The sequence below is a fragment of the Erpetoichthys calabaricus genome, chromosome 13, assembly GCF_900747795.2.
Source record: "Erpetoichthys calabaricus chromosome 13, fErpCal1.3, whole genome shotgun sequence".
NCBI classification, from domain to species: Eukaryota; Metazoa; Chordata; class Cladistia; order Polypteriformes; family Polypteridae; genus Erpetoichthys; species Erpetoichthys calabaricus.
Window position 1 is genome coordinate 93,354,130 of NC_041406.2, and position 27,500 is coordinate 93,381,629.

Genomic DNA, 27,500 nt, shown 5'->3' on the forward strand with positions numbered 1-27,500 from the left:
AGTGAGAATACACCCAGAAAGAAAAAATGAATTCAAAATACCAATTTCATGACATAAATCATGAAAATTTGCCAAAACTAAAAAACTGGCATCTTAAACAAAAAACATTGCAACAGATACAACCAGAAGTGCCGATGACAGTAAGACTCATCCAAAAAACTGAGTTTTGCTTTGTGTGTGTTGATTTTAGTTCATTCTACATCTTGTTGGGCGAACATATACTACAACGAGACGATCTTCTTAAGGTCGGAGTCTGCTGTGAGGGGAGTGTTACGGTGGAATTCATACACTCGCAGAGCGTTCCAGTGGATATATACTTATACACACACATATACGCACATACACGCAGTATCTCACAAAAGTGAGTACACCCCTCACATTTTTGTAAATGTTTTATTATATCTTTTCATTTTCATGGGACAACACTGAAAATATCACACTTTGAAACAATGTAAAGTAGTCAGTGTACAGCTTGTATAACAGTGAAAATTTGCTGTCTTCTCAAAATAACTCAACACACAGCCATTAATGTCTAAACCGCTGGCAACAAAAGTGAGTACACCCCTAAGTTAAAAATGTCCAAATTGTGCCCAGAGTGTCAATATTTTTTGTGGCCACCATTATTTTCCAGCACTGCCTTAACTCTCTTGGGCATGGAGTTCACTAGAGCTTCACAGGCTGCCACTGGGATCCTCTTCCACTCCTCCATGACGACATCACGGAGCTGATGGATGTTAGAGACCTTGCGCTCCTCCACACAACATTGAAAATGCATGTTGGCCATAACAGCCAAACAATGTCCGAAGCCTTCAGCATTCTTAGGTGGATCTCATCAATCCCCAGGGCCTTGCCACTGCAGTGGTGCTTAACTACCTCAGTGACTTACCTCAGAGAACTGGGCATCAATCCCCTATCTGCTTCTGGCTCAGAATCCTCCAGAGGGCATATCTGATAGGTTCAGGGTCTCTTCAATGTGTTCCTTACACCACCAGACTACATCATCAGTCTGGGTCAGCATTTCTCCTCCCTTGCTGAGAATAGTCCAAGTGAAGACCTGCCTTCCCTTTCACCTGATGGTTTGCCAGAACCTCTTTGAACCTGATAGATCGCTTATCCCACAAACGTGTTTTTGCTTCCCTGACTGCCAAGGTCAGTCTTTTTTGACCCATTGATACCTCTCTGCTGCTTTGGGAGCCTCCTGTGCTCACCATACATGGAAGGCCTCCTTCTTAAACCTGATGGCATTCCTCACACCTGGTGTCCACCACTGGGGTGCCACCTTGACAGGCACCTACAATTCTCCAGGCCGTAGCTTTTGGCATCAGCTTCCATAATGGAAGTTTTAAAAAAGGTCAAATCAGACTCTATTACCCCAGGATATGGGAACAGCTCTTTCAGAGGTGGGGGTTTAATGTCTTTTGGACCGGGCTATCCCCTAGGACATTCCCAGTGCACCATCACTACTTGCCTGGGCCTTCTAGGTCTATATAACCTGTATATAAAGGGCAACCCTGCCTGGTATGGGGTTACTGGGACCACCATCTGAGCCAGGCATAGGTGGAGGGTCTGCAGGCAAGCATTACCCAGGTCTCTGTCAGGCATAGTCCAAAATCACGATGTGGGACTGCCCTACTACAGGAGCACCACCTTCAGGACGAATAGGGGCCAGGTGTGATGCAATCTGGGCAGCGGCCAAAGACGGAGGTCCTGGTAGACTGGAACCCAGACACATACTGCCCAGAAATGTAATTAAAGCATCACCTGAAGTAGATTTTTAGTCTCACACAGAAAAACGGGCATTAGTTTCCCTTTCAAAATATGTTATAAAATAATAAATACAATTTGCATTTACTCTGAAACAGAAGTGAAAAACTTAAGTCAGAAAAAAACACTGACTAATGGCACAATAATGAGAAATAGCACCAAAAACACACATTGTCATTTATTTTGCCGATTGCTGATCAACAGCAAACTTCATCTTCATATATATGGAATCACTACACTGAACTTATGTTAAAAGAAAAACTAAAAAAAAAAAAAAAAAAAAGCTATTGCAAGCATTATGGGTTTTATTATGCTATGTACTGTATCTAGTCTATCTAGTCTGTCCAGACTACATATTCAAAACTCTGGTTCTCAAGTTAGTCAAACATTTACTTTTAAATAAATGCAGTTTTATAACCAAAATTTCTACACTTTCAACATACAAGAAGGTTTCTTAAAGATTTATTCCTATGTCATAGTTTTGTACTCACTACCATGAATTAGAGAACTGTTTCCTTTAATTAATGTCAATATCCCAATCCATTGTGCAGTTTGAGCATGATGAAGTTCAAAAGTCTTAAATACCTTTGAGTTTTAATTTCAAAATTTATTCCATTTAAAACTTATTGTGCCCATTCACTGATAACTGAAACATCTAAATATCAATTTTGCCAAGTACACAAATCTACACGGGATTTGATTTAGTTCGTTTGGACTAAACACATGGCCAATCGCATTTCACAAAAAGATGTGTTGTATTTATACGCAAGTTCAGCCAGGGTTAATATTGATGCAAAAAACCTAAAACATAGTGTAGGCATGAAATGTTTATAGCCAGGATGGAGGTTAAGCACTTCATTACCTGGCCAGGAAGTCCAAAATACAGAAGGAAAACTGAGGCTTTCATGTTAAAGAATATTGCTTTCCTAGCTTGTTAGAGGTCAGCAGTCCTATGATACTTATTAACTCCCAAACCCTATGGTCTGAGAAATTCAGCTTCTGCTCTACCCATACTGAGGTTTAGGTTAGGCGAATCCCACATTAGGCAGAGGAAATCTTTGTGTGTGTGTGTCAGATTTGACACTACTTTGTGTAGCCAGGGCCATAAAGGAACATAACCTTACAATGCATCTTTACTTTCTTTATATCCCCCTATATGTACATCTATAAAAAACTTACACCTTAACACACTCAGTTGTATGAAATATGAGATTACTCAAGGGTCCCCCTACAGATCACAGCCGTTTATTTTATTATTGTTCTGCATGACATAAGGCAGCAATAACAGTATTCAGCTAGGAGAGGCAGTTCAAATAAACTGGAAGGAAAAAAGGTACCAGGAATTCTGAATCTGAGAGACCAAAAAAGGTGTTTTCCATAGAATAATTTATAAAACAGATGCTGACCTGGGTGATGGAGCTAACAATACTTTTTCCTGCTTGCTAGATGGCTTTGAATTAGTGCAAGTTGTTAAAGAACACAAGACTCCGCCAAAGACTCTCTTTGAATCAGAGATACCAAACTGGTATTTAATCCTGGAGAATATCCTCAACCATGGTCTAGTCTGGTCTGGCACCTGCTTACTCTATTATGGCTCAATAAAACTGGAGAGTGACATTTTTTCAATTAATGAAGTATATTTTTTTGCTGTGTTTTCTTGGTTAAGCTAATTATATCAAATTATATGATTACCATATTTTAGTGTGCTTCAGACAGTGTTCCTAAGAAATGTTAAAGTCTCCACTAACTGATGCCTTTAATTCATCTTTTAAACAGATATTTACTGACACTTCCACAGTTTTATCTGTGTTGAGCTAAAGATAGTTCTTGGTACACCAGGATACAAAACGTTCCACGTTACTCTCAAATAATTCTTGCCATCATTCAAGGGCAGCATCAGCAAATTTGAATAATCTAACTGATGGGTCAATGAAGTTCCAGTAATTATTGTAAAACAGATTCAATCTAATTCATATGCAAAATACACAAAATCCCCACATTAAAAAATAAATGCCATTTAAATTAGTTTGAATCTGACCATATTGTAGTTTAACTCAATAATAAAAATCCAAAGTAGTTGTTTTCATAATTAAAAGACTGTCTTCTTTAAAAACAGCAAAATTGATTTGGCACTGTCTCTTTGCATGAAACACAGCCATCAAACCAATTAGTGTTATTAAAACAATGTCATGCAATGCATACTACTGAATAAGCAAGTGCAGAAGCTAAGGATGCATGATGTACAAATATAGTGAAATAACTACAGTACAGTCTCGCTTATCCGACATAAACGGGCTGGCAGAATGTCGGATAAGCGAAAATGTCAGATAATGGGAGGTGTTAAGAAAAAGCCTATTAAACGTTAAACTATGTTATTATTTTACACATTACGAACCTAATACAGTGGAACCTTGGTTCATGAATGTCTCTGAACACGTACAAATCGGGTTATGACCAAAAAGTTCGCCAAACTTTTGCATCTGTTCACGACTACACACTCGGTATACTAACAAGCCAGTTTCCCTTTCGGTTTGTGCGCGCCAATGATTTCCGCACGTGTTCAGTCTCTCCTTGTGCAGCAAGAGAGAGCGCAAGAGACACAGACAGACAGACACACACACACGCATACACGAGCGAGTGAGAGAGACACACACACGCGAGAGAGAGAGAGAGAGAGAGAGATGAACGCACACACGCGAGTGAGACACAGGCGCATGCGCGCGAGCGAGAGAGAGAGACACACACACGCCAGAGAGGGTTGGCCACATAATCCACTGTAATCATGTTTAACAACAAAACAGAAAAATTTAACTGAAAAAATGAACTTGGCAACAAAAAACAGACTACACTCATGCTCGCAACTTGCAGTTTTTGCTGCAGTGCTGCAGACTGATGCGTTTTTTTTTTGCGGTGGGACGTCGGGTAATACAGAATGTTGGATAAGCAAAGGTTGAACAAGCGAGACTCTACTGTATTGATAAAAACAAACTCCAAGTCAAAGAAACAAACTTCGTAGATGGTTTGTGATACCGTGAAGCAAAACAAGCATCTATATATATAATTCTCTAAGCAGCCGCCAGAGCAGCACGAAACCCATGAAAGCACGCAGGAAGGAGCCACATCCACACCCATGAAAGCACACAGGAAGGAGTCACGCCCACCAACTCTAAGACCAATGGATACGACGAAAACTCGCAGAGCCACGCCCACCACCTCTGACGCGACGCCTCGGAAAACACGCCGTCATTTCTGTTTGTCTGTGCTACAGTCCGCATGCAGCTCTGAGCCACGTTGACTTTTCGGTTACGACGCACGACTGCATGCAACATCGCAAATGTCGCAGATGTGAATTGCTGAATGCAGCGTCTAAAACAGTTTGCGAGGGGTATCCCATGGGATCCTTAAAACAATCCTTAAAACTGAGGTTAAAACACAATGAAGGAAGCAGTCTTTAAAAACCAATAAGCCCTGTGCCTCTATTTCATTAGCGTCTCACCTGCTTCACCGATGCAGGCCCTGCAACAGTCAAGACGCTCTCTCAGCAGCTGACCTTCTCTGTGCCTGACTCCACTATAGGCTGAAACAAAATTATGAAAGTACGGGCGCATTTGTTTCACACAAGCTGTGTGTGTGGGTGGGTGGGTTGGTGTTAGTTAGCTAATTAGTTACTCGAAGGATTTCAAGATTTAATATGCACAAGCGGTAACACTGCAAAAGCAGCCCAAACCAGAAAACACGGCAGGCAAAAAGTGGCCGACAAATTAAACGCGTGTGCATTGTACTTACTGAAAGCAGCGTTACGGATTTTGCAAATGTTCATTTTTTTCCCTCTGCTTAAAAAACATTTAAAAAGCGGCGTAGCGGGTTGGTATGCAGCGTGTAAAACAGTTTGTCACTGATAATTTGTCTTTTACTATTACACGGAGACAATTTCCTGTTAATACTTCGTTACATTGATATAGCGGTGTTCAGTATTAAAAACGCTATCCACACAGGGAGGAACCGGGAAGCGAAACCACAATCTTCCACAGTCTCCTTACTGCAAAGCAGCAGCACTACTACAGCGCTACAAGGCAGTTAAAGAATACACAGGGCTAGATTTTGTTTTCACTTCTGTTTACAGAGATCGGGTCGTAGATAGCATTGTTGCAATGTTACTTTTCTTGGTGGCTTATTACATTACGGCTGTTTCACATGTTCATTTCTTCCCCTGTGCTTAAAAGACATTAAAAAAGTGTTTCTCAACTGTGACTCCGGAACATCTCAGTACACAAGCTATATTAAGCGTCAACAATGAAGACTCTCTACACCTTAATCTATAAGTGCTGACACTTAGCCCTACGAAGTAACTTTCACCAGCGTGGCCTGCTTCATCACAGACAATCCCGCTTTCAGTCACGGACAATTATATGTTGCTCTCTCCAGAGGTCTATCTTTTCATTCACTCACAGTGGTATCCACAAACCCACCCGATTTGGACAATGTCGTGTCGTTCAGGAAGTGTTCACCCATCAATACATAATTATGCGGCGTATGCTATGCCGTGGGTTGGCTAGTTGCTATGCATATTTTTCTTACCTCGGGTCAGTGCAGATGTCACAGGCACATCCAAACTAAAATTTGGGCCATTTTTTGCAAGAGGTGCACTAAAGGTGAATCCAGGCTAAAAAAAAAAAAAAAAAAAAAAAAAGGTTTTAAGTAAAACTGCACTTGCAGAAACATACATTTTAATTGTAAAATTTTAAAATATATCTAAATAAACATGTTCTTGATTAGAGCAATATTACAAACAGTAAGGACTTTTAACTACTGATGTTTTGCCATAGGTCACATTTTTTTGTAGCTTCTCTACAATTACTAATGGGGCACTTCACTTAAACGACAAATATTGCATATGGTGCAAGAATACTTAAGCAATGTTACTGCATAATTGCAGGCAATGTTCACTTATTACAAAAATAAAGAGTTGGGGGTGGGGCAGGAAAATGCTTAATGTCCTTTGCTGAATCACGGATATAATCAAGGCGATTGAGGAAAATTAGATGAAATATAAGCGCATGGTTAAAAACTTCCCAGTAAAGAGCAGTGGTAGGACAACAGCTGTGAAATTACCAATAATGCACTTTATTAATTATTAAATATTTAAGTCATCTCTTCCAAAAATCAAACCAGGCAGACAGAACTTCCTAGCAAAATTATTCCCACTGTTGTTTTTTTTAAAGATTGGTTAACATAAGCAGATAATTGTTTTTAAAATTACTTAAAATTTATATACTGCGTAGAGTGCAAGACAAAGGGCAAGTTTTAAAAGGAAGGGCTTACAGATGTCATAAGAGGAGGTAGACTTGGCTCTGAAACTTTGACAATGGGCGATGAAAAAGTGAAAGCAGTGCCATTTAAATCTGGAGAAGACACCTGAAAGAAACATTGATAGTATTAGCATGTAACACAGCAAGCACAGTGAATAATTTTCAAATAAGTGTAAGTGCAGTCCAACCGTATAATAAGATTTCTACAATTTTTAGAAAATACCACTGGTTTTGTTGTGGTATGGGAAAAAGGTTTACCTTCACAGTTCAGCCTGCATTCTTGCTACTCTATTATACCTACTGCAGTAAAGCAAAAAAAAAAAAAAAATATCAGTGAATGACCTCAAATCAAAAACGCAATACAGATATATAAACAGGAGTTTCAGATGTTAAATTAGTAAAACTATCCCTGCTCAATGTCAAAAAATGGACTGTTCACCAAACCTGATAGATTTCTTTTCCGCTCTACTTCTGAAATGATTCTACCTAACTCATTTTGTGCTCTAAAGTAATGTATATACTACCAACCCCTCTCACAGGATCATCAGAGTAGGGGTGTTGCAAGCATTCTAGTCATTCAATTAATCAGATTTTTAAAGTTTAATTAAAACTAACCACAGAGTAATCACCAAAATAACAGCCAGTAAACAAGGGATGGATGAGGGACGCATCAGAAACAGTCAGAAAGTATCAATGGTTTGAAACCATGGTTTGGCAGTTGTCTGCAAACATTGTAACACTAAATCAACGAATCATCACTGCACAACACCTAAGCAGCAGCGGCATCTTAAAGGAGGCCAGATTTCATCCCTAAGGATCTTCTAATGCAAAGGTACGGCTAACTGCAGACTATGTATAGTTGTGGTATGCTACTTAGTTTATGGCTTTGTCAGCTTATTATGCTGGTTATAGCTATCTGCTAGCTCTAAGTATTTTCATTCATTCTACTAGTTTAAACAGAATGACAAAGGTAGACCTTTTTGCATGCACCATGACCACATACAAAGCCAGTTATGATGAGAAAAATACAACCTCTCTGTGTTCCCCAAACTATCTAACTAGGTTTCATACCAAGGTTATTATAGTTAAAGAAAACTAAAATCAAAACTGAAACTATTATTAAAAACATTTTCTTAAACTGAAATAAAATTAAAACCGAAATGAAAAACTAAACAAAACTATTAAAGTAGATGAAAATACTAACTAAAACAAAATTTACTCAAAAATATTTTTAGTTTTTGTTTCTGAATGAATATTCTTGCAGTTAGTCTTTAACCCTTGTAACTTTTAACTCACTACTCCACCATGAGATGGCCGCATATATATTCATCTAATGAACGGCAGCTGGTGAAGGATGGTGGGTGTTCACAAAGCATCTGAAGTGACAGAAACTGAATATGAGCAGGTAAAGCATATGAAATATAAAGCGATTTACTGTTTCACCTATCTTTGCGCTTTTTGTATATCAAGATGCAATTCAAATGCCTGAAATCAAAAGGGGCTGGTCAACAAAACCTTTACCATATGGACAGAAAAATCACGAGTGAGTAACATTTCAGTTTATTTCTCAGGTGCCTGTGTTTTGTTGACTAGTGCTGGGAGGTATACCGGTCCATACCGAAAACCGTTTTTTATTTTTTGTTATGATATGGATTTTTCTTATACCGCAACATCTGCTTAAATAGCCTAAACAAAGTTCGGAATGTGGCGCAGCGGGAAACTGTTTAAGGGGGGACCTTTTTCACTGTTGCACCTCTAAACATGCATGCAACGGAGTACATGCGTTAGTGGAGGTATTGAGTGGTGAAAATTGACAAGAGAACATTCTAAAACTGAAGCTGTAGCAGACAATAAAGTTGAACATGATGACACGAACTTTTGCCAAAAAAAGGAGCTGTGTCTGTTGTCTGGAGATACTTTGGTTTTAAAAGGTGAACCAAACAACTATTTACTGCAAATGCTGTCGAGCTAGAGTTGTCGCTGGAGGTGGAAACATGAGCAATTTGCTGCACCTCCTTAGCCGCAAACATGCTTTGGAGTAACATGAATGTATGGAACTAAGATGGGCACCCTCCACGTCCTCAGGTAAAACTGAAAAAGTGAGGACAATCGAGTCAGACGTCACTTGTAGACACGTTTGCCAAGCTAACCCGACAAAATGTGTGTATCGCTGCTACTAGTTCATCTGAAAGCTTTCAGCACTGGTAGGAACATTGTCATGAGCCACAAGGCAGCACTCAAACCAGATGCTGTTGCCCGTCTGGTTTTCCTTGCCCAGAATTTGTAATGGCTAAGATTTACACAAGTGCCTTGTTCATTATGTTCAAATGTGTGACTACTGTTTCTATACTACTGGGTAATACTGCAAGCCAAGTTGCACTTGTTTTATTTTTTTTTTCCAATACTTGAATACAGTGATCCCTCGCTATATCGCGCTTCACCTTTCGCGGCTTCACTCCATCGCAGATTTTATATGTAAGCATATTTAAATATATATTGCGGATTTTTTGCTGGTTTGCGGATTTCTGCGGACAATGGGTCTTTTAATTTCTGGTACATGCTTCCTCAGTTGGTTTGCCCAGTTGATTTCATACAAGGGACGCTATTGGCAGATGGCTGAGAGGCTACCCAACTTACTTTCTCTCTCTCTTGCGCTGACTTTCTCTGATCCTGACGTAGGGGGATTGAGCAGGGGGGCTGTTCGCACACCTAGACGATACGGACGCTCGTCTAAAAATGCTGAAAGATTATCTTCACGTTGCTATCTTTTGTGCAGCTGCTTCCTGAAACGACATGCTGCACGGTGCTTCGCATACTTAAAAGCTCGAAGGGCACGTATTGATTTTTGACTGAAAAACAAACACTGTCTCTCTCTATCTCTCTCTCTCTCCCTGCTCCTGACGGAGGGGGTGTGAGCTGCCGCCTTCAACAGCTTTGTGCCACGGTGCTTCGCATACTTAAAAGCCAAACAGCCCCATTGATTTGTTTGCTAGAGATTGTTTTCTCTATCTATGTGACATTCTGTGCTCCTGACACGCACTCCTTTGAAGAGGAAGATATGTTTGCATTCTTTTAATTGTGAGACGGAACTGTCATCTCTGTCTTGTCATGGAGCACAGTTTAAACTTTTGAAAAAGAGACAAACGTTTGTTTGCAGTGTTTGAATAACGTTCCTGTCTCTCTACAACCTCCTGTGTTTCTGTGCAAATCTGTGATCCAAGCATGACAATATAAAAATAACCATATAAACATATGGTTTCTACTTCGCGGATTTTCTTATTTCGCGGGTGGCTCTGGAACGCAACCCCCGTGATGGAGGAGGGATTACTGTACTGTGTAATGATCCTGAGTACTGTGTATTAGCAATATAAATGCAAGTTGCAGTTTAATTGTTTATGTATATAGCTTAGCTTGAAGCTAGGTCCAGATTAATGCAATTTGCCTTAATGATGGTTCAGTTGGTAAAGATGTCATCACCAAGTTGCACTTATTTTATTTGGTGAATATTTATAATGTACCTGGGCTTGAAGCCTTGAAGTAATTGTATTATTACTGGAAGTTGCACTATTATTTTTTTATTGTTATTATTTATTAGTTTAAATATTATGCAGTTTAATGATGGTAAAGTTGTTTAAAAAGTCACTAACACATGTCAGTGGACAAAGATTGTTAACATTAACAAAGTGTAGATGGTTTACAAAAAATATTTACTATGTATTCCTTTTCCAAGATATGTTCAATACAGCTTTTGACAAGCACCTCTGGATATTTTACGAAAGTCTAAATGCCTCTTTGGATAATTGAAAATATGTTGTCAAAATTATAGTTTAAGTTGTTTGCAAAATTTGTTCAATAAAAATGTTCTATATTTTGACTAACTGTCATGCAATGTGATTCCTTCTCTTCATTAGTGCCACCCCCTTGAAAACTATCACTTTCTGGAGCCATGCAAACCTGTATTAATACTTAAAATGTTTTTTTGTACAATGTATAATTCTCACAACAGTGGAATAGGGTAATCTTAGCCAGTCTACTGCAGTAGTTGCAATGGAAAATGTGGTTAACATCCACTCATGCATGGGGAAAAAAATACCGTTGAATACCGTGAAACCGGTATAATTTTGAAAAATACAGAATTTTGGTTATACCGCCCAGCACTACTGTTGACAATAATTTGCCACTTCAAACAGGAGAAATCCATTTTGAAAATAAAACAGCACTGATCAAGAGACTGACTAGGTCTTCATACAAGATCAGCATATTGTTACTGACTTATCATTTTTGCTTTAAAAAAAAAAAAAAAAAGTTCTTTAACAACAAAGCGATACAAGCCTTGCAAAATTCCTGAGTTGGCAATATCTCTACTGAAGTACAGGTAGGCAGGTGAAGAGAGTCTACCAACAGTGAAAAACTAAACATACTAATGTGTTTTTGTATTTATTCTATATTTATTAATTCCTTTTTTTTTAGTTTATTTTCAAAGCTCAAAATACCTGATAGTGAAAATAATCCAGCAGCAGAATTGTTTTAAAACATCTGTCCCCTTTTTACAGTTTTTTCTCTCTCAAAATAGATAGTTGAAATATCATATTCTTTATGTTCTTAACATTGGCCATATCTTACATATTGCATACCAAAGATTTTTCCTGCCTTGCATCCAAACCTGCGGGGGTAGGCTCCAGGTTTCCTACGACCCTGCTCTAGATAAACAGGTTTATATAATGTATACATTGTTCCTAATCTCGGATGCTGTCTCTGTCATACTACGACATTCAGCAAGACATTTTTTGTACATGAAGTGAACAGTAGACAAATGAATTTGATTTTATGTATTAAAAAAAAACTTGCAACTCTCAGGTAACAAATGCAGCAGAGCTGACAAGGTACAATTTTCATCTGAGAAGTTTAAAATGTGGCAACTGCTTATCTATGTTGTAGACCATCTTTTTGAAACGTTTAAAAGGCTGCTTAAAAGATTATATTTTTCATTTTACTCTTTTTTAAGGCTTCCTAATTTACTTTTTCATTAAAAAGGAGATCTTGAAATTATATGCCTAGTTTGTTATTTAGTTATATTAACTTTAATGTACAGTTTAATAGAATATTCATCAAAACCTGTACACTACTAGATTACCAATATATGCTCATAGTCATTATCTTAAATTAACTTTGTCTTTATGAAATGGATGCCAAATTACAGCAAAAATATTCCATTTCACAGATATGCATGCTAAAAGTTTAAGAAATGCAATCAAGCCATATCAAAAGAAAAGTTGTTATAAGCCAAATGTGTAGTGACAAAACCAATAAGATAACAAATTTGTCAAAAAAGGGGAAAATCTTACAGTATAAACAGCTTATAAACACAAATTAATGATCTACTAATAGCTATAATACATAAGCAAAATTTATTTTTAGTTATGAGAGTTTACTTTGTTAGAAACTGTGGTGGCTCCAGCATTGAATATACCATCTGAAGACAGAGAAGATTGAAAACTAAATGAAGGCATTGTGGTCTTGCTAATAGGTAATGCCACACGTGGCAGGTCTGGGACTTTCACCTATGAAAAGCAAACAGATATTCAATTTTGAAATCAAGAGGAAACACAAAATATATAGACAAAATTAGCATACTCTGATCATATGCATCTACATTTATCTGTAACTAACAAATACAGAACACATGCAAGCATTAAAATAAAAGCAGCATACTAAAATTCTATTCATTCATTTCTTGAATCTGCTCAGTTCATGACATGGTCACTGGGTCTCTAACACTATCCCAGCAGCATCTGGAACAAGATTGGATGAACCTCTGAACACGCAACACCATCAATAAAAGGATACACCAAGTTACACACCTACCTCATTCATACCATAGGAGTTTATAGATATCATGCACATTTTCAGGATGTCCCATTTACATACATAAATGCTTAGTACATTTAAATAAGCTTACCAAACTTAGCCTTGTAATTTCCTCATTAATCCAAAAAAATCACTGAAACTAGAAAACTTACTTACTTATTAGGCTAGGAGTGAAAATAAACAGAAGTTGTTTGGAATAAAAATCTGCAGCTACATGTGATCACAAGGATGGAGTCTGAAAACCACTCACCGAAAGGAAAGCAAAATTTCCTAGTCAGTATCTCAAAAAGCCACTTTGTGGTGTGGCACTTTTATTTCTGGCCTTCGGATTTGTGAAGAGGTTCTTGATTAACCCATATCTATTATGAAAATGCTCTTTCCTTTCTATTCATTAGCTTAAAATGATAGTCTTCCTACTGATCCTGGTCCTATAGGTCTAGTAGCAGTAACTAAAGCTCCTGACCATGCTCCTCAACAGGAACTGGTCACTGCCCACTACCTGAGGGAACACAGGCACAGTGATGAACTAAAATGCACATATTTTGTTCAGTTTTACCATTATGAACAGAAATTTTCTTCTCTTCATCCTTGATTTCTTTAAAATAGATTGTTCATCATTAGGTGCCATTTTTGAATTAGAATGTGGCTTCTTGGCAGTTGTGGACTGATGGGAAGTAGAAGAGACATGCCCACACAAGAGACTGCTAGAACTTTACAACATTGACAAGGTTTTTTTCCTTATTAGGGTGTGAGAGAACCAAAAGCAAAGTACTCTAATGGACTGCTGGGGACTTTGGGGGTTGGGTGGTGACCATGAACTGCAAAATTCAATCAAAAGAAAGTACTGCAACAAATTACAGATGTTTACTTTACCTGTCCTTCCTGCGAAAATTTAACTGAAGCATGGCCTGTCCTCTCCCTCTTCATTTTTCCTCCAGCTCCTCCCGAAGGTAATCCATTGGATGCTGGAGTGCTGCTGAGTGGAAAACTGCTCCTTGCTCTAAGGAAAGCAAGGAGAAAAAAACAAAAAAAAAAAACTTAATGAGCAAATGCATCACTTTAAAGCAAACCAACATCTTGCAATACTTCCAGATGACAAACATGTTACATCTAAATAGAATGAACAGTTTAAACAGACCATATTAAGGTGAAGATACGGACAATTCAGTATTTAAAAGCAAATAAATAGGACAATTAAGAACTCTGTCAATTTAAGAGCTTAATCCTAAGTAGTAGGCTCAAATTTAGTGTACACTGCATTATAATTAAATTACCTGGCACTGAAACAGGCAAAAGCAACTTATCGTCTTAGACAAACCTGCAGCAGTTTAACATCCATCACAGGCTCCTACTACTTACGTTAACTTGTGAAATGTCCTTAATTAGAGAAAACAGTTAAATAAATAGTTCACTCAAAAATGCATTTTTTTTTATATGCTACAGTACTTACCCCAATGTGTTTTATTGTGATGACCAAGATGTATTTTAATCTCATGTTTTCAACCTCTCTCTCTTTCGAGGGGAACAAAAAAACTTTGGTATAAAACAAGCCATTGGTAACAGATGCTTTACAATGACAAATGAAATGAAAAACATCCATAGAAGAAGAAAAAAAAAGTAATTTTACTCATGCTGCATAATCCACATGTCAGTTACCCAGTCACTTACAATGTATAGCAGAGGGCTCTTGACAAAGGAGTTAAGGGGAGAGGCACCTCTGAAATTCAAAAGCTTTCCCAAGTGATTTGTTTCCCGTTTCTGGAAGCATTTAACATTATTTTAGCAAAAACTGCATGCACTCCGTGAACAAACGACTAGATAGCAGACATACAATTATGCGACAGTAACGCAATATATTGCTCATCCATGAACATTTTTCATATAGTTTGTCATTGTAAATCATTAATCACCATTGACTTGTATTGTAATCAAACTTTACCTTTGATCTGCATGAGAACAAGGGATTCATTTTTTTTTTCTCAGCCATCACAACAGCACACATGGGTAAGTAACATAAAAATACTTTTGAAAGAAGCATTTCTTTAAGATGAAAAAGAACAGACGCTGGCCTGAAAATTTACTCTTCCAAATGTTGAACATATTTACATATTTGAAAAAGCTTAATGTCCAGATAAAAAGAATTCTACTAACACTGAATATAAGACAAATTTACTTCAATATGTATGCTTGCTGATCAAATACAAAAAAAAAATGCTGATGAGTTGCATTTTAAAGGAGACACAGAGATGGACACACAATGACTGGTGAAATACATGAACCTCAAGCACAAAAATTCATGTTAAATATAAATTCACTAATTCTTTTTTATGTCTTTATTTTTCTTTATGGTGAAGTTTTCACACACAAAATCACGGAACTAAAATATTTCATTTACACACCATGCACCATTTATTTTTTTACCCAAGTTTAGCTTAATAGCCTATATATGATATTTTATTACACAACTAAAAAACTGCAAAGAATGCAAGAGTGAATAAAAACACAATTTACATATCTGTGTCTACTATAATCACTATTTTAAGCTATATATGAGGCAATATCCTGAACTACGTTTTTCCTAAACTACTTGAAAGAAAAAAAAAAAAAAGCCACATCAATGCATGTGGAAATCTACAGTATCCACATTACTAACCGAGAATGCTAAACCGGATGGACGTAGGGACATCCAGCCATGGGCCGCAGCCGCAAAAAGATGTACTGCGCAGGCGCCCCAAGAAATGAGGCGCCGTGAGAGGCGGCCGCGACCACAGAACAGCCACGACCACAGAAAAAAGGAGTGAGCACAGAAAAAAGGAGTCAAAGAAATGAGGCGCAAGGAGTCAGCACAGAAAAAAGGAGTCAAACGCAGGCGACGCACACAGTGCCGCACGAAAGCCATTGCACACGAAACTAGCACACACAAAAAAAAAGAACCCGCAAACCCCCTCCCCCCCCACAAGCAACGGACGGGACACACACAAAGAGGAGGATTCAAGAAGCCCCTGGCACACAAAAAGAAAGAAGACGCTCGCGCCCCACCAATCCCACCACCCCCTCCAAGCAACATCCCGCCCCCCCCAGACGCCGGCAAAGCACACAGCGACGCACGAATCCCATTGCACACGAAACGGGACGCACACAAAGAGGAGGATTCAACAAGCTCCTACCACACCAAAAAAAAGAAGCCGTGACCGCCACACCAAGCCCATTAGAGACGAAACGGGACAGACTACGGACATGGCACACGAAACATTCACAACAACGACGATTCAGACCCACAAACACACTAATATCAATAAGAAGTGACACCCAATGCCCCATTTCTAAAGGAACCGTCCGCAGACACCTGCTAAACGATTGCGCCACTTAGCTGACAACGCGTTCAATAATGAGTCCACTATTGAGGAAAATTCATTGGGATTAATGAATGTCATTTGTAATCATTGTCATTCACTTAACTTCCCTGAAGAAACAACTGGCAATACAAGTAAGGAATTTACACGTTGTTGTCAAAATGGTCAGATTAGACTGCCTCCTTTACATTCATATCCTGAATATCTACAGAAGCTTCTAACTAACGATGTACCTGAAAGTTAAAACTTTATGAACTGCATTAGATCCTACAATACTTCATTTGCTTTTGCATTTACCGGAGTAAATATCAGGCCACCACAAGGCAATGGCCCATACTGCTTTCGCATATGTGGACAAATATTGCATCGCATTGGAACAGTGCACCCTGAAACAAATCAACAACGCAAATATGCACAAATCTACACACAAAGCCCCATTTGTAAATGAACCGTCCATATTAAACATACGTCATCTCAACACGTTCACACTATGCAGCATAGGTGGATCTCATTACAATAAGGCACTATTAACTGTTCAACCGCAGAAAAGGCTCCATATTAACAGTGAGTGCGATCCTCCTTATTACTTATCCATATTTATCACGCTCAAGAACAAACCAGTCATAAATTCACGATCACGGGTACAAAACGATACGGCTCGGATAACGGGACCAAACACAATTCACACTATGCAGCATAGGTGGATCTCATTACAATGAGGCACTATTAACCGTTCAACCGCAGAAAAGGCTCCATATTAACAGTGACTGCGATCCTCCTTATTACTTATCCATATTTCTCACGCTCAAGAACAAACAAGTCATAAATTCACGATCACGGGTACAAAACGATACGGCTCGGATAACGGGACCAAACACAATTCACACTATGCAGCATAGGTGGATCTCATTACAATGAGGCACTATTAACCGTTCAACCGCAGAAAAGGCTCCATATTAACAGTGAGTGCGATCCTCCTTATTACTTATCCATATTTCTAACGCTGAAGAACAAACAATTCATGAATTCACGATCACGGGTACAAACCGATACGGCTCGAGTAACGGGACCAAACACACGAACCCGCATGAAAAAAAACAATACACGTCGGCTCCAACGCGCTTCTGAAACTCTGGAAGAAAAAATGTCTCGGCTCCAAAAACACAAAGCTCAATTAACACAGTTACAGAAACGAACCCAAATGGACAGACACACTGAACGTGGACGCATGCAGCGCGCGTCTCACAGTACTGCATCGAAACAGGCACGGCTTCAAAACGAAACACCTCCCGTCTCAGACATACAGAAACGGCAGCGAGAGGACAAAATAAATAAACGCAGTACAAGCAGGCAAGGCTCCAAAAAGAGCAAGCTCAACTGACCGACATACAAAAACGGGCAAGGCTCAATACAAACAATGCACGCCGTAAACTACAATGGGCTTCTCACACCTCACAGGCAAATCGATTACAGCTCCAAAACAACACGTCCCAAATACTGGACATACAACGACGCGCCTCTCAAACGGCACAAGCTCATATCCTGAATATCTACAGAAGCTTCTAACTAACGATGCACCTGAAAGTTAAATCTTTATGAACTGCATTAGATCCTACAAATCGATATCCACTATGAACATTAACGGTGGCACTGCACATGACATCCGTCTTGCAAAACTGTTAATTATTGATGAATGTACAATGGCATCCACTCACTTACTCAACACCATTCATAAACTTCTACAAACGTTTATGAATAATAATCTTCCCTTTGGAGGAAAGGTACTTTTATTACGAGGAGATTTTACACAGTGCTTAGCTATTGTTCCACATTCCATGCGCTCAGCTATTGTTCAGTGCACCTTAAAATACGCAGACAATTGGCATTGCTTTCAAAAGATACAGTTAGTACAAAACATGCGATGTCCACATCCAGATCATAACAATTGTTTATTACAACTGGGAGATGTTACACTCACCAATACAGATAGACTTCACCCAGATATTATTACAATTCCTCAAGCCATTATCTGCGCCGACTTAGTTACAGACAGATTTGGAACAGCAATCTCATTAGACCAAATGCCCCTTTTAACACAACGCACTATATTATGTCCAAAAAATATTAATGTGGAAAACATAAATACCCAAGTCATTGCATTACTTCCTGGAGAGACACAACTCTTTCTAAGCTCTGACAAACTTGACTCTGATCACGACAATAACCATCTTCATTGACCTTTCAAGTTCTGACCTGGAATTAGCCTTTTATACTTAAACGGCGTGTACAAAGAAATTTTCCAATAAACCTTTACACTGTGCCACACACTTTGTTGTTTGCTTTCTATTTGCATCATCTACACCTTCACACTATTCTATATCTCATTCATACATCACGCTCTTTCTCATTCCCAACACCAGGGGTTGGCGAGCGAAGCGAGCAGGGGGCGGAGCCCCCTAGTATAAGAGAATTGTTAAAAATCCTCATACCTCATAGTAGGATCTGGGAGAAAAGGCCCCAACTGCTTTGGTGGAATCCTTTCCTGTGAAGTATTCAGCAAGATTTAAACAAATGAAGTCATTGCTCAGAGAACAACAAAAACTACAGCAGTGTTTAAAATAAAACTACATACTTTTATACTGGTTTCATTAACTCTGCTCAAACGACCAGAGGGAGTTAAGGAAGGTTTGAAGTGTGACCTGCTCACTGCTACAGAAGCTGCTTTTGGAGTCACAATATTCTGAACTGGAGGACATGAAACATCAGTCTAAAAAACAAAAGGTAAGTGTAATCAAACTTAAAAACAATGAAATATAAGAAAAAGATTTTTAGGACAGAATATAGTACTGAGAAATTAGACATTACATGAAAAATTAAAAGAGCAACACCCAGAAATGCTGGGTAAACTATGAACATCAGAACAATCTATACGAGAACAAGCCATTGATCTCAAAACACTCACCAGTCCTGTACACTTAATTCTTAATTGCACTTAAATACACTTAAAGTCTTACTGTCTACCACACTACCTGGTGACTTATTCCAAATGTATATGGTCCTCTGTGTAAAGAAAAACTTCCTAATGTTTGTGTGAAATTTACCCTTAAGTTTCCAACGGTGTCCCCATGTCTTGGATTAACTCATTTTAAAATAACCGTCTCTATCCACTGGAATAATTCCCTTCATAATAAACACTCCAATCATGTCTCATAACTTTCTTTTGCTTAAACTGAAAAGGATCACCCGTTTTTATCTTTCTTCATAATTCATCCCCAGTAGCTCTGGAAATAGCCTAGTCACTCTTTTCTGGACTTTTTCTAGCACTATTATGTCCTTTTTGAAGTCTGGAGACCAAAACTGCACATAATACTCAGGATGAGGCCTCACCAGTGCATTATAAAGCTTTAGCATAACCTCCTGAGACTTGTACTCTACTTCTGCTATATACTGTATATATTATATATATATATATGTATAGAGAGAGATGCTAGTCATAGAATATCTTGACAAAGTTGATTTATTTCAGTAATTCCATTCAAAAAGTGAAACTTGTATATTAGATTCATTCATTACACACAGACTGATGTATTTCAAATGTTTATTTCTTTTAATGTTGATGATTATAACTGACAACTAATGAAAGTCCCAAATTCAGTATCTCGGAAAATTAGAATATCAATTAAGACCAATGCAAAAAAAGGATTTTTAGAAATGTTGGCCAACTGAAAGGTATGAACATGAAAAGCATGAGCATGTACAGCACTCAATATTTAGTTGGCGCTCCTTTGGCCTGGATTACTGCAGCAATGCGGCGTGGTATGGAGTCGATCAGTCTGTGGCACTGCTCAGGTGTTATGAGAGCCCATGTTGCTCTGATAGTGGCCTTCAGCTCTTCTGAATTGTTGGGTCTGGCGTATTGCAACTTCCTCTTCACAATACTATGGGGTTAAAGTCAGGTGAGTTTGCTGGCCAATCAAGAACAGGGATACCATGGTCCTTAAACCAGGTACTGCTAGCTTTGGCACTGTGTGCAGGTGCCAGGTCCTGTTGGAAAATGAAATCTGCATCTCCATAAAGTTCTTCAGCAGCAGGAAGCATTAAGTGCTCTAAAACGTCCTGGTAGACAGCTGCGTTGATCTTGGACCTCAGAAAACAAATATGGACCAGCACCAGCAGATGACATGGCACCCCAAACCATCACTGACTGTGGAAACTTTACACTGGACCTCACGCAACGTGGATTCTGTGCCTCTCCTCTCTTCCTCCAGACTCTGGGACCTTGATTTCCAAAGGAAATGCAAAATTTACTTTCATCAGAGAACATAACTTTGGACCACTCAGCAGCAGTCCAGTCCTTTTTGTCTTTAGCCCAGGCGAGACGCTTCTGACGCTGTCTTGTTCAAGAGTGGCTTGACACAAGGAATGCGACAGCTGAAACCCATGTCTTGCATACGTCTGTGCGTGATGGTTCTTGAAGCACTGACTCCAGCTGCAGTCCATTCTTTGTGAATCTCCCCCACATTTTTGAATGGGTTTTGTTTCACAATCCTCTCCAGGGTGCGGTTATCCCTATTGCTTATACACTTTTTTTCTACCACATCTTCAATATTGAACCTTTTCACAATATTCTAATTTTCCGAGATACTGAATTTTGGACTTTCATTAGTTGTCAGTTATAATCATCAACATAAAAAGAAATAAACATTTGAAACACATCAGTCTGTGTGTAATGAATGAATCTAATATACAAGTTTCACTTTTTGAATGGAATTACTGAAATAAGTCAACTTTGTCATGATATTCTAATTTTATTACCAGCACCTGTATGTGTATGTGTATATATACATATATATATACATATATACATACATATATACATACATACATACATACACATACATACATACATACATACACACACACTATATATATTATTTGGTTTCATAATCTTTCCCATCTTGCATTTGCGCTGTAATTAAGAAGCAAGTACTTCTGCATTTCATGATGGAGTGTTGTCTCATCTACATCAAGTTATCCAGAAAGGTATTATGCTCATTAAGCATTTGATACAACTTTGTATAAGTCATGCAAAAACATCTGTGTGTATTTAAATACAGCAATATGCCATCATATGATGTTTAATAAAACTGAGTTAAAATGGTAAGAATAAATGTCAGGTTTTATTTATCAATGCATGTTGCAATTTCTCTACAGCAAGACATGCTCATGACTATGCGGACATCTGCGACATGAGGACTGTGTGTGTGAGAATGAGAAAAGTTATGTAATTTGGCTGATGTGCATCAAAAAGATACAACTGACAAACATTTCCCCTATATTTCCAAGGCACTATAGCCTTTAACTTACATGCTCATGGAACAGTGAGAATACTCCCAGAAAGAAAAAATGAATTCAAAATACCAATTTCATGACATAAATCATGAAAATTTGCCAAAACTAAAAAATTTGCATCATAAACACAAAACATTGCAACAGATACAACCAGAAGTCAAGTGCCTGTGACAGTAAAACTCATCCAAAAAAAACAAAAAACACAAAATGTACATGTGGTTAAACAGTTATGTGCAGGGAGTTAGTTAATGGATTTGAAAGTTAAAGCATTTTATATTTTTTAGTTACTTCAACAAAAAGTCGGTCATCCTATTTTGGTTTATTAAATATTTTTGCAACAAATGATATTCAAATTGAACAATGACAATGCACTTAACCAACATTAGTAAAGTACATTAAATATGTGCCTTTATCATGTGGCTAGAAATGTAGGCTAAATAGGCTACATTTAGGATTCCATCAACTGATTTTGTGTCCTTAGTTGCTGGTTATGTGTGGGTCTATGACTGACTGTAGTTCAAATTACATAACATCTTTGCAATTACCACTCAATGGAGAATACAATCTCTGTTGAAGTCTCAAGGGACAAAAATTGTTGGTGGCTTCAGACCATGATGGAGAGCAGACCTGGAGCTTTGCCAATAATTTATAGTGACAGAAAAATACTGAATCATTATAGTGTGCACATAATGTAGCTGTGAGGTATTAAGTGTAATATTTGTTCATTCTATGCTTATAAATTGATGCTTACATAATTCTTTTCATCATCATTTCTATGTAATAGAATTTTTGCTTTCCCCCCCCCCTTCACGTTTACGGTTAATATACCTCATGCATCAGACAAAGTAAGCCAGTGTACCAGAGGTGCAGCTTGCACGAACATGCACCTCTCCCAGCATCGGACTATTTAGTATTGGCCATCTGTTTTGCCTTTAGGTGCAGCTGTCAGACGAGTAAGTGAGGAAAAAATACAAACCAAAGCGACTCCTCTTAAGGTTAATTTGACACAATAAATGAATCCCTAATTAAAGTCATTGAGAATGTTTCTCCATTTTAAGATAGACAAGTTCACAAATTTGCTAATGTTTTTAGTGGTATATATTAAACTTTATATTTTTTTTTACTGCATGCTCTTTTTGAGATATCTCAATGAAAATGAAACTTTCCCGAATGATAAATGCCCCAAGTTTATATATAAAAAAAAAAATCAGCCAACTAGGAGCAGAATCATTTCATAATGATGGATGGACAGACGGACAAGACAATAACAGTAGGTTCTTTTTACATTAAATTTTGCAAATCCTCTAGTGCAGCACAGTAAACTCTTTATAGAAAAAACATTACCACATCCTATATGTTAAATTCATAAAATATTAAGCAAAAAACATTTATATTTGAACATGAGGAAAGTAGTGGAATTGTTAAACACTACTTACAAAATTAAATTTACCCGTTCAAAAAATCATTTTATATGTTCGCAAAGACAAGCATTTATAATAATTGTAATTTACAAAGCCAGCTAGGTTTCTCTTGTAACCAGAATTGAAAAATAACTATGCAATACCGTGACCATGCTATAGTTTTTGTTTAAAATACTTGTTTACCAGACACATACTGTTTCTAACTAAAGAAAGCAGAAAAATTAACCCCTGTAAGATACTATTTATTCCTGTTGTATGGGCATAGATGGCAAGATTACATTTTACTAATATTCCAGAATTTTATGAGAAATCGCCATAAATGTTAATTAAGATACCATGTGCTATAGAGAATATTGTAAAATATTTTTACATCTTATCTGAGCACTACTGGCTCAAAGTACAAGAGGTAAATCAAGGCACAACATCCGGTTAAGTGTAAAAGTTCATCAGGTAAAACAAATGTTTACAGAGTAGTTGAGGCTGAAAGTGAGGTGCCTTACAAAGCACTGCTGGGAGGATGCTTCACTTTGTAATTTACACAAATGATATAAATAAAAAAATGCAAGTAAGAAGCTAATTATGTTTACAGACAGTACTAAGCTAGCACGACTGAAATATACCCTCAACTCCACAAAATTGTTTATCTGGATACAACATCAGATATAGATAGATAATGTGACAGAGGAGGTTGTGTGTATATATAAAGGCAAGATTCTTCCATGTGTAAGTGTGAGAAATATTTTTTTTTTACTGAAGGAAAAAACTTTGTAGGAGTTCAAGTGGACATGTCACTTCAAGTGCACAAAAGGAAATACAGTAGACCCCCGCAAAGTCATGGTTCAGAGGTCACGGCCTCAGTCATTCACGGATTTTTCCTTAGAACTTATCTAATAATTATTAGTGGAAACCACAAATATTCTCCGCAATTTTTATGCTTTTTTCGTGGCAATACTGTACTGTAGAGAGAATAGGAAGCAACTGCAGCGCAAACGCAGTTTGGGATGGTGAAAGTAGCCAATAGAACTTGAAACTACGACTCCAAGCAGTCCCTGCAGTGGCTCAGATTGGTCTTCTGCCGAGGGTGCTGGGGCTATTGGGGTCAAAGGATATCAGCATGGCTTTTACAAAGGGGGCCGGTGACCAAAAAGCAAAAAAAAAAAAAAAAAAAAAAAAGGTTTTTGTAATTTGGGTTTCAAGTTCCTGTCTCTTTGCCTGCCTTCTGTTGTATTACCTGTACTTATTCGTTTTGTCCTGGGTCATTTCGTGTTTGCTGTCTGCATTGTCTGCCTGTGTACATGAGGACTGTACAAGTGGATTCCTGGCCATCCTGCAAAGAAGCACTCCTGAACCCATCTTCACCATTTCAGAAACTAGCAGTAGAACTATCTTTACATTCCCATTCAACGTGCGGATCTCTGGACTATCTATTTTCATCATTACATTTCATCCGTTGCCGTTTTTCATGATTTACTGTGTGTGTTTTGTTGGTGCTTTGTTGTATTTAATGTGTAATCGCTGTAAGGGGAACAGGGGTGGTATCGTTTTCATTACATTCTATTTGCTGTCTGATTGCTGGATTGCTTTGTTTTTGTCTTTGTTTGTGAGTGCATACGGGTCGGGTCAAAGTCCCTGGAATCTCCACCATAAAAATAAATAACCAGCTATAGTCATTTCCCAGTGCCATTTTCGAGCCTGCAGGAGCTGACTTAAAAGCCTGAACAGCACCTGTCCTTTCTGGCTGATTGCTTTTGTTTCTCTCTCCTACCCCAACATCCTCTGCTCATGTTGGGAGTTGTGCTCCACTATGATGTTTGTCTATTTTTTAATCGATAACTAACTGCATACTGAGCTCGTTTAACTTCTGAAAGACGTTTGTTTGTTTGAAGTGTTTGAATAAAGTTCCTGTCTCTACAATCTCCTGTGTTTCTGTGCAATTCTGTGACCCAAGTGTGACATCCTGCAGCGTCAGCGTTTACCTCTGTGTTTGCATGCTGCCAGTTCAAGTGCTGTTTGGGTCTGTGATTTACTGAGTTTCATCCGTCAGTTGCACTTTGTATATATTGTTCCAATAGTTTTTTTAAATAGTTTTTACAGTTTATTAGCAGTGTGTAAAATGATCAGTGCTGCAGTAATTTTGATGCTCTTTGCATGGAAAAAAAGTGTTCAATTAAAATTTCACTTTTTCTTTGTGAATTGTGACGTTTACTTAAAGTGCAGTAAAAAAGTATTTGGCGTCCAGGGATGCATTAACCCCCAAGTATGTGGCAGTTTAACGTTTAAAGCCCCAAGATGCCGTCAAAACGCCCTGCACCATCTAAGGCTTCTGGCAATGAGAATGCGTTTGCATGAACTACAGTACATATAGCGGTAACATCAGTATTTTACATTCTAGCACTGCGGGAGACATAGCAGTACAGTAATGTATTAAGCCGAGTTTGAAATTAAATTGAATTGTTTTGGAGGCATATTTAGGGTTTAAACTATAAAAATAGGCTTTTTTTTTTTTTTTAACCACATCCAAAATTCATGGTTTTTCACAATTCGCGGGTGCTCTAGGAACGTAAACCCACAAATTTTAGGGGTGTACTGTACTGTATGTCTAAGCTGCTGGGTTATGTATGTACTATGCTTACTTGAGTGCAAGCCAAGAGTGGACATTCTTAAAGGAACACTTCACCCAAAAATAAATTAATATATATTTATAACCTTTTATTTACCCCCCTGGAGATTTGTAGTTGCTGGGTTATGTATGTACTATGCTTACTTGAGTGCAAGCCAAGAGAGGACATTCTTAAAGGAACACTTCACCCAAAAATAAATTAATATATATTTATAACCTTTTATTTACCCCCCTGGGGATTTGTAGTGATTGCTGATAAAAACAATTTCACTTTTAATAAAGAATGAAGATTAAATGTTTCTTTGGAATTCAATATGAACAACAGTGAACAGCAGCAAACTATATCAAAACATCCATGAAACTGCTTTATTTAAGAATATTTTAGCCAAAATGCATGTATTTTGGAGGATACAACAGGATGCTTAACATATGGATTAAGTGACTTGTATAATCAGATTTTTTTTTTTTTTTTTTAAATGGACATTTTGATATTGTTTGCTATTTAGTGATAGCACCCATTGATGTACACTGTATCGGTATTTTCTTTTACCCATTCTCTATAAAATTACTATGAAAAATTTTTCTTCGCAATCATTACAAACAATATGGGGTAAATAAGGGGTGGAGTAATCTTTTAAGGTACACACAATATAAGAGGCCACATGTGTTATACTGTATAGCATTTCTTTTCATATCATAACAAGTGCAAAACATTGTTAGTAACTGATATGCTGCAGAGCATAAAGACTGAAGGAGATTAATTTTATTTAGTTCAAGTAAACAAATTAGGAAGGAAGTCAAAATTCAACAGACCAAAGTGATCATGTAAAATTTCAGAAACATTTCTTAAGCATGTGCGCTCCAGACTTGAATTTGCTATGTAATACAATGATTTGTTACTTTGAGCAATACACAGCAGCCTAGCTGACAATCTTGAGTATTCTGAAAAACTATGAGATGCTACACTTCAATATATTTATTTAAAAAATAATCACTTTCTGATAACACTAAATGAGAAAATTAGCTTTCAAATATTTTCCTTTTACCCTGTACATTTTTGAAGACAGACATTGACTGTTAAATCATATTGTACCAAGACATAAAGTACATTAACCCTTCAGTGAAAATGCATTCATCATAAAAATACTAAACATTCTGGTAAAACTTAAAACAGTTATTACCTTTTTCCTCTTGCACTGAAGTGAAGAGCATTCTTGGTCATTACTGTCCAGATTCTAAGATTAAGTAAGGACAGGTTTTAATAACTTTTTACTAAACACAACAAAAAAAATCTCAAAAAAATGAGAAAATACCAAACAAAGTTTACTAACCGTATGCAAGGGCAAACTATTGGATGACGGAATCCTTTTAGCATCCTGCACATGGGGGTTTGGGGGCAGGCAAGGGAAGAGAACAGGAGTAAAAATAAATTTGCATTCTTCAATAAATTATTTAAATTACAACATTGGTTCAAAAAGTTCAAATTGGTATCTAACACTTGGAATAGTGGGATGTACCTTTAAGTACTGACTTTAAAATTAAGTTTACAATGTTCTACTTTAATGGCAAAAACTACGAGAATAAAGCCGTGTCTATTTTAAAGTGGAAATGTTGACTTTATTCTCGACATACACTTTTCTTTCTTCACTGTGTCCATTTTTATTTCTTCTTCTTCTCCATGGCCCTATTACACTTCTGTAGTGCCAAATTAATAAGAATAAAAAAAAGCTATCCACTGGAAGCATAATTATTCCATGTCAACAGACAGGGCAATCACAAGAGGTGTTTTGCATTATATGTAAATGCCGCACAA

At 37.6% G+C, this 27,500-nt stretch overlaps 1 protein-coding gene across 2 annotated transcripts in view; it reads right to left on the bottom strand.

The window, feature by feature from the left end:
* The window catches only part of nup153 (nucleoporin 153), a 96,111-nt gene that overhangs the window by 28,662 nt on the left and 39,949 nt on the right, over nucleotides 1–27,500 (bottom strand). For both annotated transcript variants that reach the window (XM_028817268.2, XM_051935730.1), the window contains exons 7-14: nucleotides 27,019–27,063; nucleotides 26,869–26,922; nucleotides 18,927–19,061; nucleotides 18,784–18,836; nucleotides 13,815–13,941; nucleotides 12,506–12,634; nucleotides 7,087–7,179; nucleotides 6,343–6,427 (exon numbers count right to left, since the gene is read on the bottom strand). In XM_028817268.2, coding sequence (XP_028673101.2) covers nucleotides 6,343–6,427; nucleotides 7,087–7,179; nucleotides 12,506–12,634; nucleotides 13,815–13,941; nucleotides 18,784–18,836; nucleotides 18,927–19,061; nucleotides 26,869–26,922; nucleotides 27,019–27,063 — 721 coding nt within the window. The remainder of the gene's footprint in view (nucleotides 1–6,342; nucleotides 6,428–7,086; nucleotides 7,180–12,505; nucleotides 12,635–13,814; nucleotides 13,942–18,783; nucleotides 18,837–18,926; nucleotides 19,062–26,868; nucleotides 26,923–27,018; nucleotides 27,064–27,500) is intronic.